This window comes from Spermophilus citellus (genome assembly GCF_964194105.1).
Source record: "Spermophilus citellus genome assembly, chromosome: 4".
NCBI lineage: Eukaryota > Metazoa > Chordata > Mammalia > Rodentia > Sciuridae > Spermophilus > Spermophilus citellus.
Window position 1 is genome coordinate 147,948,527 of NC_138185.1, and position 15,518 is coordinate 147,964,044.

The window sequence follows — 15,518 nt, forward strand, 5'->3', positions numbered from 1 at the left end:
AACTGCACTGTTGGATACCATTTTTTCCTTTTGTTTTTCACCACTAAGATCATTATTATTTTAGATACCCACCTCACTTGCCCAGGCATAAAATTTTTCGTTTTCTGCTCCAAATTAAGCCATCCAACTCTGGCAACAAAGGAGGTGGTTTCCATTTGTCCTATTCTGATAGAACTCTCATACTTTTCTGGAGTCTCTTCTATAAAAAGACTTTTCTATAAAGAAGGTTGTAGTCTCCTCTACATAGCCTAATTTCATTCATCTACTTCCTGAAGACCCCAACTGTCTTACTGGGTGTTATTAATTCAACATAATAATTGCAGGGTGTTGTAAATATTCAGTCTATAATAGTCAATATCCAGGATTTTGAAGTAGTTGCTCCTGACAATTTTATATACTTTCTATGTTGTTTTTTGGAGAAATACTTGGTAAATTTCCTCACTATTACATTTTAGAAGTTAATTTTTGCCTTTCTGTAATCAGTTATGCACACTCTACACACAGAGAAGCTTCTAAAATGCAAATCTGAAAAAAGCCATTACCATTAATAAAGCAATTCTTTTTACCTGAGTGGCTTTGTATGAACATAGGAATTCAGCAACTCAAGAGCAAAGAAAGAAATACACCAGTTAAAAAAACAGGAAAGATTCTGAACTGATATGTCTCAAAGAAGACATACAAATGGCCAACAAGTATTTGAAAAAAAGTTCTCATCACTAATCATCAGAGAAATGCAAAAAACACGATGATATGCCACTACATATCTATTTCCTATTAGAATGAGTATGATCAAAAAAGAAAAAAAATAAATGTTTGTGAGGATGAGGAGAAAAGAGAACTATTGCATACTTTGGGTGGGGATATATGGTAATGTATTAGTTATGAACAACAGTACAGAGCTTCCTTAAAAAAAAAGTGAAAATAGAACTACCGTATGATACAGCTGCCCAACTACTGCATATCTATTCAAAGGTATCTGAATACAATGAAATATCTGTACTCCTGTGTCATTGCATCATTGTTGACAGTAGCCAAGAGATGGGTCAACCTATGTGTCCATCAAAATGAATGGATAGAGAAAAACTGTTATATATGCACAATGGAATACCATATAGTATTCCATTGAAGGAAATATGTTCATTTACAATGGCATGAATGAACCTGGAAGATAATACATTATAAAGTGAAATAAACCACACATAGAAGGACAAACATAGGAAGATCTTACTCTTATGTGGAGTATAAAATTCAAATTCACAGAAATAGACAATAAAATGCTCACCAGAGAATGCTTTGAGGGGATTAAGGAGATAATCAAAGGACAAAAAATTTCAATTAGAAAGAATAATTTCAAGGGGCTGGGGATGTGGCTCAAGTGGTAGCGCGCTCGCCTGGCATGCGTGCGGCCCGGGTTCGATCCTCAGCACCACATACCAACAAAGATGTTGTGTCCGCCGAGAACTAAAAAATAAATATTAAAAAATTCTCTCTCTCTCTCTCTCTCTCTCTCTCTCTCTCTCTCTCCTCTCTCACAATCTCTCTTAAAAAAAATTTAAAAAAAAAAAGAAAGAATAATTTCAAGAAATCTATTGTATATCATGGTAAATACAGTAATGACAATATATTGTGTATTAAAATTTTCTAGGAAAATAGATTTTAAATGTTCTATCCCCCAAACAATTGGTAAGTGCATGTTGTAATGCATATGGTAAATAGCTTGATTTTGGCAGTCCACAGTGTGTACATGTATCAAAACTTCATATTGTTCACTGTTATGGTTTGAATACCATCTGTCCCCTCAAAGTCCATGTGTGAGAAATGCAAGAAGGTTTAGAGGTGAAATGATTGGGTTATGATAGCCTTAACTCAAAGAGTGAATTAATCCCCTGTAGGATGGTGGGATGTGACTGGAAGATGTGGGTCCCTTGGGGCATGCCTTTAGGGTATATATTTTGTCCTTGAAATGAGGAGCAATATCCTGAGCCATTTTCCTTTACTACATTGTTCCACCAACATGTTGTGCCTCACCTCCAGCCCCAAGAAATGGAAACAGCCTTCTATGGACTGTAACCTGTGAAACTATGACCCCCCAAATAAACTTTTCCTCCTCTAATTATTCTTGTCAGGTGTTTTGGTCACAGCAATGACAAAACTGACTGAAACATATACCATAAATATGTATAATTTTTTAAAGCAAATCAGGAGTTCTTAAAGTGAATGAAACAAGTAAACTTTTATGGTTACTAGTGAAACCAAAATATGACTACTGGCAAATGAAGGATGGGGATTGATCAAAATTAAAATGAGACTATAAAATTAATCATTAGAGATCAGAAAAACTGCAAAAAAATTATAAATTGAGGAAGTTAAACAATTAAGGTTATGTAAAAGCAGAAATCAACAGATTCGGCTACATGATTTTTAAAATTTCTTAAGGAAGCATATATTGACAAATTTGCTTAAGGAGGAGAAAATTAAGTTGCCAAAACTATGGAATATATTTAAAAAAGATTTAACCCTCAAAAGATATATTCAAACTCATACATTCAAGTTTATTACAACTTCTTCCAAATGATCAAAAAATGTAAAATTATAGGATGTAAAAGTGCTTTTTTCAGGACTTCCACCAAGTTTGTAAGTCTATCATTGTCTAACCAACTAAATTAGAAGTGTGTACTATAGTAACATAACATAAATGAATTTCACCTCTTAACTTATATGCAAAACTCCTAAATAAAAACTAACATATCAAATTAATGTTATGATATTCTCATATCTCTACCCCCAAATTATGTAGAGTTTATGCAAACTAAGAATGCAAATATGATTACATTGAATGTTTTAGCAATGATATCTAAAGTTAAAATTAAAAGAATAATTCATTATACATTGCCATTTCTGGGAATCAGATTTGCTTTGCTGCGTTTTTAAATTTTTTTTCCTACCTAGCTGAAAAAGATTACAAAATGCTCAGTTCAATTTGATTCCTTATGAAGTCATTCAGAAATTTCTACATGTAAAAGTTTTCTAAATTTATTGGAATCATAATGCAGGTAATTGGTTGTGGGTAAGACACAGTAGTTGAGCAAAAGTTGAAAATGATTTTGCTTTCTGGACTTATGCCATTTTTCTTATTCAACAATCCAGTAAACATCAAATGACAAGGAATCACCATGGGACACGTCTATCCTCCCTGAGTCCCTATTCTAACTTCAGTCCTATATTTAGATATAAAAATGATAAAATGAGAAAAGGGTGAAGTAGAATGTTGCGAAGAAGAGGAAGCTCTTCTTATTTATTGTAGTTACAGTGCAGCTCAGATGCACATGTACCTCTGATGCAGTTCTTCTACAGGGGCACTTGACCTGAAAGAAGCCAAACCTGTTTCAACTTTCTCAAAATCTGTAGATAATTGAATCTGGTATGTTTGTTTTATGTCAACCATTTGCTTGGCAATCCATTTGCCTGAAATTATCTTTTTTGAAAGATGATGGTAAGACCTTTAACCCAACGATAAAAACTTGGAGAAATGGCTTGTGATATTTGGGCTTTAAGTTTTGTTCAAATTCACTTTGCTCATTCACAAAATATTTACATCCATTTTAGCCTGGGACTTTAGATTTGTTTTTGTATGCTGTAGAAAGTGGCATAAAGATTGGATAAATTCCTGTCATTTTTAGCTGTTTGATTTTTATGTTTGTTGGTTGTTCTTAAGATTTTTCTTCTGTTATGCTAAATAAGGACACTCTACAAAAGCAGCATGCCAACATCATTTCTATTTCTCTTGCTCCTTCCCAGCTTAGTTGACATTCAGTAGATTGGTATGGTGCTACTTTCATTCAGGATTACTGGCATTTTTCTTCTTCCCTTATTCTCACTACATTCATTTCTCACTATTTTCACTAAAAGGCAGTTATCATTGAATTTTGTCATTTACTAAATGATCAGATTAAATGATGTGTTGGAGAACAGTTTATTCTCAATTTTTCCTCTTTATATTTATATGTGCCACTTTCGGGTGAAAATTTCTTCATCCAAGTGATAATTATTTATCTAAATGTTCTTTATTACACTTTCCATTTTAGTTATTTTGTCAAGTGTTGCTCACTCACATGATCATTTCTTTATGCTGAAGATTTTGGAAAAAACTTGGTAGGGGGAATTATAGCAATAGTCCATTTAACAAATATTACCAGGAGATAAAATTTTCCAAACTAATGAATTACAAACTAAAATTGATCCCTTTAAGTAAAATGCACCAGCCACTTGGGAAAACAAATTATAGATGAGCTTTCATAGTTTTAAGTAAAAAGGGCTAGTATTATGAAATTCATTTATAGTACATTTTGTAATATTTAGTGGGTTTTAAATCAACTTCCTGAATCAACCAATCCTCTCATTTTCTAGACTAGATGATTCTATTTGCTGTATATTCTTAAACCACACATTTAAATTTCACTGGAGGCTGTACTATTGAGTGTGATAGAAAGAGCTCTGAAGATCTGGAATGAAATTCTGGATGCTTAATTTGCTTACTATACCATACTGAACATATTAATTAACATTTTGAGCTTAAAATTTCCAATATAAAAAATGGAACAAAATTAGTGCTCACCTATGCATGCATTTAAAAAGACTTTCACACTTAGTAGTTTGGCATTTGACATATAGTATTTTTCATAATCTTTTACAGAGACTGTCACTTATAATAGCATATAAAATGAAATATTTTATGGGAGGCTCCTTTCTTAAAAAACAAAATAAAAATAAAACCCTCTATATTATTAACTAAAAGATTTTGACACTTCAATGAATCATCAAATCATTATATATTTCCTTGGAAGTCTTTTTCTGTATTACTTAAAAGAAGTCACACAGAAAACACAGGCAGAATGGATTACTTTATAATCTCTTTGCAACTTTATTATCTCAAATGTTCACTATTATGATTGTTATTAATTATCTTAATTTTTGCCTAATAGGAAAGCATTGTGCTGCTGAGTATTTTTCAAAGAACGTAACTTACTTTATTGGGTCAGAGAAATTCTAGTCGAAGCCTACAAATGTAATAATTACTGATTATAACTACTTATTTTGGAAATTTCTGTACTGATGAGTGAAATGTTACTATCAACCTTCAAATGAGCTACTTGGCAATTATTAAATTAAATCAGATCTTTGTATTGACCTTGCATATTGATATTCTATACCCAAATATTGGCCATCTCCGTATATTTAATTTCACATATTACAATGTTATTTGCAAGGGACTTTACTTAAAACCAAAGCAACTGTCATAATGTCAGAGACAACATGGATTAAAAAGTCTTAATGGTATAGTTGCAGGGGTTAAGTAGCAGATATAGACAAGAGGAGAGAGAAATAGGGCGGGGGAGGGACAGGGCAAAAGATAAAATATGTAAACATGGCCTCTTGAGAATTCTTCTAAGAATTGAAACTCCTTATAGATCCTCCGGAGTAGATAATGTAAAACACCAGGGTGAGAAAGACAGTGGATCCCTTAGATCTGGATCCCTTAGTATCTCGTAGTTAAGTTCTTTTCAATGTCCACAAGCTGTTTGTTTATCATCAGACTTAACCCACAAATTTATATAATGGAGCTGTTTATACATTATGTTTTACACCAAAGTTATATTTTCTTCATGAGAATACTTGAGGGGAAAACATAGTATAAAAATCACAGAAAAGGTACTTCCTAACAGGATAATTGTAGAACATTTAAAATTAATATTGAGATGAACAGTTTGGGGTTGTGGTCTACTCTTCTTGTTCTTCATAATAACCCATTAATGTTTCTCTTTGTAGGGATTTACCTTATAGCCTGAGACCATGGATCAGCAAAATTATTCTAGGGTCACTGAGTTTGTATTGCTGGGACTCTCTAGTTCCTGGAAGCTCCAGTGTTTCTTCTTTGTGTTTTTTAACTTCTTATATATCGTCATTGTCCTTGGAAACTTTCTTATTGTTGTCACAGTGATTTCAGAACCTGCCTTGCATACACCTATGTACATTATGCTTAGTAATCTCTCTGTTCTTGATGTTCTTCTGGCCACATATGCAACCCCAAAGATGATCTATGATTTCCTTCATGAACCCAAGACCATCTCCTTTGAGGGTTGCATGGCCCAGATATTTTTGCTCCATGTCTTTGCTGGTGGTGAAATGGTCCTCCTTGTAGCCATGGCATATGACAGGTATGTAGCCATATGCAAACCTCTGCATTACACAGTCATCATGAACTTGTGCAAGTGCACAAGCTTGGTGGTAGGCTCTTGGGTCATTGGAGTTATACACTCCTTGAGTCAGTTAGCTTTCACTGTAAATTTGCCCTTCTGTGGCCCCAACATAGTGGATAGTTATTACTGTGACCTTACTTTGGTTATCAAGCTTGCCTGTACAGACACATACATTCCTGAAGTGCTGATGCTTTTGGACAGTGGTCTTATGGGGGTGACTTCTTTCTTGCTCTTGCTAATCTCCTACATGGTCATCCTTGTTACTGTTTGCCACCATTCTTCAGGGGGCATGGCCAAGGCCCGCAGCACTTTGACTGCCCACATCACTGTGGTGACCCTCTTCTTTGGACCCTGCATATTCATCTATGTCTGGCCTTTCAGCAACTTTCCAGTGGATAAAGTCTTTTCTGTGTTCTCTACAGTTTTCACACCTATATTGAACCCCATCATCTACACATTGAGAAACAAAGAAGTGAAATCAGCAATGAGTAAACTCAAGACTCAGATTGTAAATTCCAGGCTGCTTTCCCTCTCTCACCTGCAGAACCTGCACTTGTAGGATTTGATTGGTTGCCCTGAGCAGAAAGGAAGAAATTCAAGACAGAAACTACCTTTATCTTATGAACACCATTGTTTTATAGCATTACTTTGTTTAAAATGGTAAATGTAATGTGTGTTCTTTGTTAAATGTATAGAGAGAAACTTGCACATAATTATGCATTTCCTCATCATATTTTCTTATATTTGCATTAATTTAAAAGTTAATTAGCTTATATTTGCCGTTTCAAGTTATTGACAGAATGTTTCACAAACCAATATGCAATTTAATTGTTTGAAATTAATTTCATAAAAATTTCATTGCATTTTTATATTAGCTAAACTAAGAGCTCTTTGTTTCCTTTATGGCCTAAAAAACTCCAGGTCGTCTATAAGATTTAGTTCTAGAATTCAAAACCAATCCCATTACTATTATTTTTTTCCATACCTTTTACATTAAAATATTGGCACTCTCTATTAAAAAATATCCAAGGTGTAATTCAACTTGTAAGAACAAATTTCCAAAAATACAATGTAACACTTCTCAAATTTTATCTTTATTTTATTTTTTCAACATTACATAGAAAACTTAAGGAACAACATATCACATTTTTTGAAGCTTTATAAAATCAGGTCAGATATGACGCAGGTACTTTTATTCTCATCATTTTGTCACCCAAACAATTTTGACATCAAAATACATAGTTAAGCAGTTTTAAATTCCTAAAATAATTACAAAGTACAGGGCTTGAAGCTTTAGACAAGCTGTAATAAAAATTCATAAAAATAGAACAAGACCCCTCACAACCTGGCCCTGTGATGATATCTGGACACTCATTTGAAGGATAGCAGATGCAAAGCCAGCTACCGCAGAAAACAATGAACATTAGGATCTGGAAGCACATTAGGATGTTGCCACAATGCTGGACTCTTGAATGTCTTATCCAGATACTGAAATCTTCACCCCTAGTATATAGTATTAGGAGATGATTAGATCCTGAGAGTGGAGCCTCCATGAATGTGCTTTACAAAAGAGGCTCTGTAGAGCTCATTTTCCCTTCTGTCATTGTGAGGTAATTGTGAAAAAGACTTTAAATACTGACATAAAATACAGACAAATATCACATCACTTAATGCATGGAGGTATCCTATTATGTTTTTACCATGTTTTTAAACATAACTCATTCCACAAACTTGTCACCATCATTACTTTTCCCCCTCTTTTAAACTGGATGAATTACCAGTTCTATATTGTGCAGTTGCATCTTTCCTGGTATCAGCATTATAGTGAAAGATTACTTGGACAGCAATAACTGTTATAGACACCCCACTTAAAATTTTTCATCATTTTCTATATAGTTTTCCATAGAGAAGTAGTAAATTAGTGGTCACTTGAGGATAGGAAGGAATAGTGTAGTACAGCAGGTAACTGTAGTTTACAATTCATTATAATCTCATAAAGAACTAGAAAAAAATGAGTTTAAAGTTTCCAGAACATAGAAGTGATAGATATTTAAGGAAGAAGAAATGTTAATTACCCTAGTTTGATCATTATACTTTGTATACATGTATTGAATTATCATCTTATGTTCCATAAATATGAATAATTTAAAAATACAACAAAAATGGGTTCTACTCATGAGAAATGACACAAATCTACACAGAGATATCTATAGAAAGTTTTTTTTTCTCATATTTGCCCCAAACTGGAAAACAATTAGATATTCTCCATCTGGTAAATAGATAAAGAAAACTGTGGCACATCTATAAATAGAATATTGTTTGTTGATAAAGGAATAAACTATGGATGCAAACACCATCATGGTTGTGTTTTAAATACATTTTGCTAAAATGTCAGAAAGAAGCCATGTCTAAAAAAAATATATGACCAAAGTCTCCTCCAGTCTTTTTTCTTCAGATGCCATGATGGTTCCATAAGGACATCATAGTTATAACAATCTATTTTAAGGGATAACAACTTAACTTAACCAATGCAAATACTCAACACTTCAATTTTTTCTCTATCTTTTATGTTATGATCTCAGATTTTGCCTCTTTATATCCTGTGCATTCATTAACACATTATTGTAGCTGTAGTTACTTTGGTACTAATACCAGAGTTAAAATGATTTATGCAACACCCATATGGCCACTAAAACATTCTATGATTATATTCTTACCTTTACAGTGAGCTTTATGTGTCTATGTTTTCATGTTGTTGGCATTCTTGTAGTTCAACTTGAATAACTCCCTTTAGCATTTTTTGTATGGCAGGTGTAATGGTGATGAATTCTGCAGCTTTCTGTATCAAGGAGTATATCTATTTTTCCTTCATTCAGAAGGAGAGTCTCATCAGATGTAATATTCTTCATTGGCAATTCCCCCCCCCCCAGTATTAACATATCATGTTATGTAAACATATTTGTTTATTTTGGATTTAGTATCCCTTTTTCTCAGGTGCCTGTCTGTTACTTAATGTGATTTTGGAAATCAGTTGTTCAAATGATAGATAGTCAAACCCATATATATTTTCTTTACATGTTATTTTATATTCTTATATTTACTGCATATATTGATATTCAGAAACAAATTTTATATGGTATCTTCCTTAGATTTCTTTTGTTTAAATGTTTTCTTGTAATAATGATTCTATTTCATTTGTAATTTACTTGATATAAGATATAAGCTTTTATATTCTTTAGAATTTATGAATAGTTTACCAGTAGTTCTGGTGATCATATGTTGAATACTTTCTCTTCACTAATTTGTGATAACTCTTTTTAATGTTAAAGACTTATCTGTTCTAAGACTTTAATCCTGGATTATTTGTTATGTTCTTCTAATTGATTTGTCATTTTTTCTGCTAAATCTGCTGATTTAATGAAAGCCTCATAATATCCTTCAAACATGGTAAGATTGTTATATCATAATTATTATTTTTGTCATAACTAACCTTTAATTTTCTTATTTGTTTAGATAAATTTAAAAGAAATTGTCATATACTTTGCAAAAAAGCATGTTATGTTTCAGTTTGGATTGCACAATTATCTGAAATCATTTTGTTAGTTTTGTATACATGTATTGAATTATCATCTTATGTTAATATTGTTTCTCATTTTGTTAGTTTTGTATACATGTATTGTGCCGCAGTCTGGCTGGGCACAAAATCACTAGCCACTCAAGCAGGAACAAACTTTATTTTTGAAACTCCCCACCAATGCCCTGTACGCTGGGGGGGGGGGGGAAATGCCGACGGACACACGCGGTGTTCTCCCGGACCCTCCAACAGGAAATCCCTCCTCCGGAATTCCCTCCTACCGCACTTCCCCAACCAATGGGAACTCTCCAGGAGTCCCTAGCAGGCCAAGGTGGACAGCAGGGGTCTAATATCCATATGAATGCAAATCTTAAGATAATCATATCATCTCTTTTTTTTTTTTTTTGTTAAAGAGAGAGTGAGAGAGGAGAGAGTTAGGAGAGAGAGAGAATTTTTAATATTTATTTTTTAGTTCTCGGCGGACACAACATCTTTGTTGGTATGTGGTGCTGAGGATCCAACCCGGGCCGCACGCATGCCAGGCGAGCGCGCTACCGCTTGAGCCACATCCCCAGCCCAATCATATCATCTCAATGGCTTGCTGGCATCACCTTTCAACCCAAAATGCCATGCATCATATTACTTGGCTATGGCTCTTAGCAGTATTATTATCTTATGTTAATATTTTTTCTTCATCTTGGAAAATTGGATGTTCTTTATTTAGTGAATTCTTCTTTTACTTCATGTAAGTTTTTTTTTTCCTTTTATACAGTTTTACTTTTAAAATATGATACCTTCTTTTGTAAAATTTTTATCTATTTAATTATGTGATGAAATTGAAGGGTGCAGTAAAGTAAGAATTTAATAATAAAATTAAAAATAGTTAACTACACATTATTCTAATTTACACTTTTCAGTTTTGAAAATACTCAGTGACTTCTAAGTCCAACATCAGAATTAAGACAATAATTTTTGCAGTTCATGCCCCAAAGAGATCTATGATTATTAAATTACATTCTCCTCATTAACTACTCCAAAGACAGAAGATTTCATTTCAAACTATACATGTTAAACACCCACTTAGTCACTTCATGGTATTGACAATGACGAGGATACATTTTAAATTAGTTGCCAAATAAAAGAATAAGTCTTATAGCAGTTTCTCAGACTAAATATTCCTTCACTCATTATCTCTGCCTCTTAAAGCCATTGTTCATTCAAGGCACTTCATACATTGTGCACAGTGGCAATCCTCATTGCCTTCATCCCTTCCAACATGGTTTTCCTTCTTTATATGTTATTTCCTGATTCTTTTAACAAAATATAACCTTTCCCAATGTTAAAATTGATGGAATTTGTACTTACAATATGTATATTATTCTGTTTACATTTTGTGACATTGTTTATTTTCTTTAATTGTCTTCTAATTTGTGAACTACTTGCAGATAAGCACTTTGCACTCATTTTTCATTCTTATTCTGTGGTTTTACATGTCATAGGTATGCAATTATTATGCATTCCTGAATTAAATTTAATTGGGAGATGGAGAAAAAGACATTGTTTTGTCTAAGTGATTATAGGTTTACCATAGTGCAATCAGTTGTTGAATCAGTTGTTATGCCTACAGATAAAAGTAATTTGAATATGGATTGAAATGATATGCAGTGTGTAGAAAATAGTAGTATTTGGGACTATATTGAACCTACAGAGAGAGAATTCAGTACTAATGGTTAAAAACAGAAATTTTGCCTTTGCATATATTTCCTTAGAAAATAAACTCTACACTAGTTACAAGAGGCTCTCACAATATCTAGTATATAGATAAACTGGGAATATGATTTTAAAACCATGAATCCCTAGATAGAAATGATATTTGCTAGTCTATGATAAAAAAAGAAAGCCTTGTTAGCAATAGCCCCATGGGACAAAAACTCATCAATAAGAAACACATTTTCAGTTTTACCTCCTCTTAAATAAAGTATGTAGGACATAACAAAATCAGTATGAAAAGAACACACTCCTGATACCATTATCATACTTCAGGGTTTTCATGCAGCACTTCTAACATTAAAAGAGCTGAAAAATTCCAACTCTATCTTAGAGACATCTCTATGGCAGCCTACCAAAGACTCATGTAAGTTTTTCATACTCTGCCACTTCAAAGAGCTCTATGTGGACCACCTGTTTTAATACAATGTTCCATTGCTTTTGATTGCATGTGAGATTGAATGTCTCTTTTTATATCTGAACTCCCACTTAACATTCTGAGATTTGCTGGCTTTTTTTTCACATGCCAGTCAACTTCACACCCTTCTGCAGACTTAGCCATTGTTCCCTGGGTTTATTCTGACAGTTACATATCACATAGTGTGGCACCAGAGTAAGAGGCCAATATATTCACTTAATCTAAATCTCTTCTTTGTATGAATAGGCACACATATATTTTCAGATGTGGCTTCCATTTTCACACACATAATTATGCCAAAATACTATCTTAAAATTCTTAACCTGTAGTTTCTGCCATGAAAATGTTAGCTTTATCACTTGTTTACCATATGATTGGACAGTTATTAACCTGAGATTATATAATACATGGACAGAACTAAACTTCAATAGTGATTGTGAGAGTTCTTGTAGATAGGAATATTGCTCATGATTGTGTGAATGTGTGTAATCCACTTTGTAAATATAATACCCATACCTATACTCATAGAAAAATCTTATCACATAGTGTATAAGAAATGGTAACTAATTTTCTCATCCCAAAGTTATAAGGGAACACATATAATCCAATTGTATTCTGTATTTAATAACTTCTAGATTTTTGCATTATTCTTTGAATATAATTGAATTAGAAATATATATATATATTATATACATATGTAAATGTGTGTGTATATATATATATATATATATATATATACACACAAACATACATGTTCACATGAAATCTTTCTGTTGTTTCTTTCCTCCTTCTCTTTCTCTTTCTGTCGTCTCCCTCATTATTTCTTCTTTTATCAAAATCATGATTCAAGATGATTAGAATGTGGATTGGCTGTTTTTATTTTTTATGTCTTCACTTTTAAAAATGCAATAAATTATTTATAACTTAATTATTTATAACCTCATTTGTATGGTTTCTTTCTTTATAAACAAGAAAACAACAATGACGTAATAATATATATGTATGTGTATTTGTATTCATACACACAGACAACATATATACATAGTATCAGAGAAATTAATAACTGAGAAAACCTGATTGTACTAATTTAATTACTTCTATAACTTTTAAAATTCTAATTAAAAAATTATTGATGGACAATTTACAGATTGATGGCACTCGGTAGCATTTTTAGTTTAGAATGAATTAGATTATTTCAGGTGCTATAATTTTGGAGATTTCATTATTTGTATACTGACTTCAGTGATTAAACTACTTTGTAAGTGAAATGTTAAAAATTTAGTGCCCCAAAAAATCACCTATATAAAAATCTCACTATCACACCTTCATGAGAAGTATGAGAAGCTGTCCTGTGTTTTGCATATGGCTTTCAGCTTGCCTTTTAATGAAGTTTGCTTTTTCAGACTTCAAGGATTTATTTATTTGTTCTTTCATTTACCTATTTTAAAAAATTGTTTTTAGTTATAGATGGACACAATATCTATATTTATTTTTATGTGGTACTGAGGATGGAACCCAGTGCCTCATGCATGAGAGGCAAGCGCTCTATCACTAAGCTATAACCCCAACCTTCTTCCATTTACCTTTAACATACTTTATAATGACCTCAGGACAGAAGAACCTACCCACATCCATTTCCATAATGTTTCTATTAGGTTTGTAAGGTGCAGAATCAGTGCACCCTTTAAACTAGATTACTCAAAATTAAATGGTCGAAGGCAGATATTTAGCTAGAGATTTAGTTTTTGCTTCCTGTAGAAATTACATAAATGAGTGGTCCAGAAATTTTGTTTACATTCAAAAATTAGGGCAAACAGTTATTTGTTATTCAAAAGTATTGATTTAAAGTGAAGTATTGTTTAAATGACTCTAGACCTTTAAATCTTCAATAAATCCACTTTTGCATTTATTTTTGTATTATTTCTCAGCTACAAAAACAGAAATAATATGCTGATTATTATTAAGACAAAATAAGGACTTTACTAACACTTAATAAATTAGAAGAATAATAAATAAGAAATATAATTAGTCTTAAAATATCCTTTCTCCCCCTGTTCTTTTCTCTTTTCCTTCTTCTTTTTTTCCTTCTATCCCTTCCTCCCTCTCTCACCTCCTTTTTTCTTTCCTCCCTCCCTCTTCTTATTTTCCCTGTCTTCTTTCAACAAGGTCATGGTTCAAGATGTAGATTGGGATTTTTAATTAATTCATGTTTAAAGTCAAATTAATTAATTACACTTAATTACCTATTTGTTTATAAACAAGAGTTTAATGATGATGCAATAATTATATTTCATTAGTCATTATCCTCTCACTCAAATGGCATTGCATTAAATCATTCACACATAAAATCATTCATGTGATCATTTATGACTCTGTTCATTAATTTGGCACTATTTATAAATCAGTCCTTTGTACCATTTATAAACAGGTCCTTTTTACACAGGCTTAACTGTGATGGGAGGAAGACATGAATTTTTCATAGAGAAATAAATATATAAAAATATAAATTAATATGTAAATATAAATATATGTAAAACTTCTGAAATGCATACTTGTGATATATTCTAAGTAAATTATATATATATATATATATATGTGTGTGTGTGTGTGTGTGTGTGTGTGTGTAAAATATATATAGAACCTTATCAACTTGAGGTATTATATTATTTAAGAAATGATACTTCCAATTTCTTTAGCACCTGAATATGATGTAAAAAAGAATTTAATAATGTTAAGATAATTTTTGTTTTGGGTTAGCTATCCTACCATAGATAATAAACAAAAATGCCATTAACTACATTCTGATGAATGGATTTTTAGTTTTCTCTGGAAACTTCTTATAGTAAGGCTTGGATTATCTTAGGAAATTAAACACTGGGAAAATATATGTTCAGTCAAAAGAAACATACAAAAGTGACCAACTTATAGTAGATTCCATAGCTTAGTATTAGAAAATGATCACAAGCCAAATGAAATAGAAATTTTGTGGAGTGATTTCAGAAGTATGCTGAAAAACCTCATTTCTTATCTTCTCAAACCTTAGGTTGTAGTCATAATTTCCATGAGAGAATTTTTATTTTCTTTAGTTAAGGTTTTTATTGCCCTAGAAATGCCATTCTTCAAAATTATCTTCAGTTAATCTTGGAGCTTCTACGTTACCCAATAAAAAGTGGTATTTAAAGCTGTGACCTTCAAACTACACTACTAGAAACTTACTTAATATTCTTTTTTCCATAGCAACCACTGTTTGAAAGGCTTTTTTAAATGCTGAATTTATTAATTAATGTTTTGGTACATTTTTTGAAGTAATGAATATAATTGCACAGAAATCCTTTAGGTAAGACAATAAAGGGAAAAGCCACTCAGCAAAAATAGATTTTAATTTACTTAAATATTTTAAGCAATTTAAGTAAAAATAACATAAATAATATTAAAATGAAAAGAATAAATTAAAATATCTATTTAATATCTGTACAAAAAGATAATCCCATAGTATGGAAAA

The 15,518-nt window shown here is 32.0% G+C and overlaps 1 protein-coding gene across 1 annotated transcript; it reads left to right on the forward strand.

Annotated features, from left to right (window-relative positions):
* Positions 1–5,850: 5,850 nt before the first annotated feature.
* LOC308646067 (olfactory receptor 4K15-like) lies at positions 5,851–6,816 on the forward strand (the record flags this gene model as incomplete). The annotated part of the gene is made up of 1 exon (XM_081288605.1): positions 5,851–6,816. The coding sequence occupies one exon, from the start codon at positions 5,851–5,853 to the stop codon at positions 6,814–6,816; it is 966 nt and encodes a 321-aa protein (XP_081144731.1).
* Between the last annotated feature and the right edge of the window lie 8,702 nt (positions 6,817–15,518).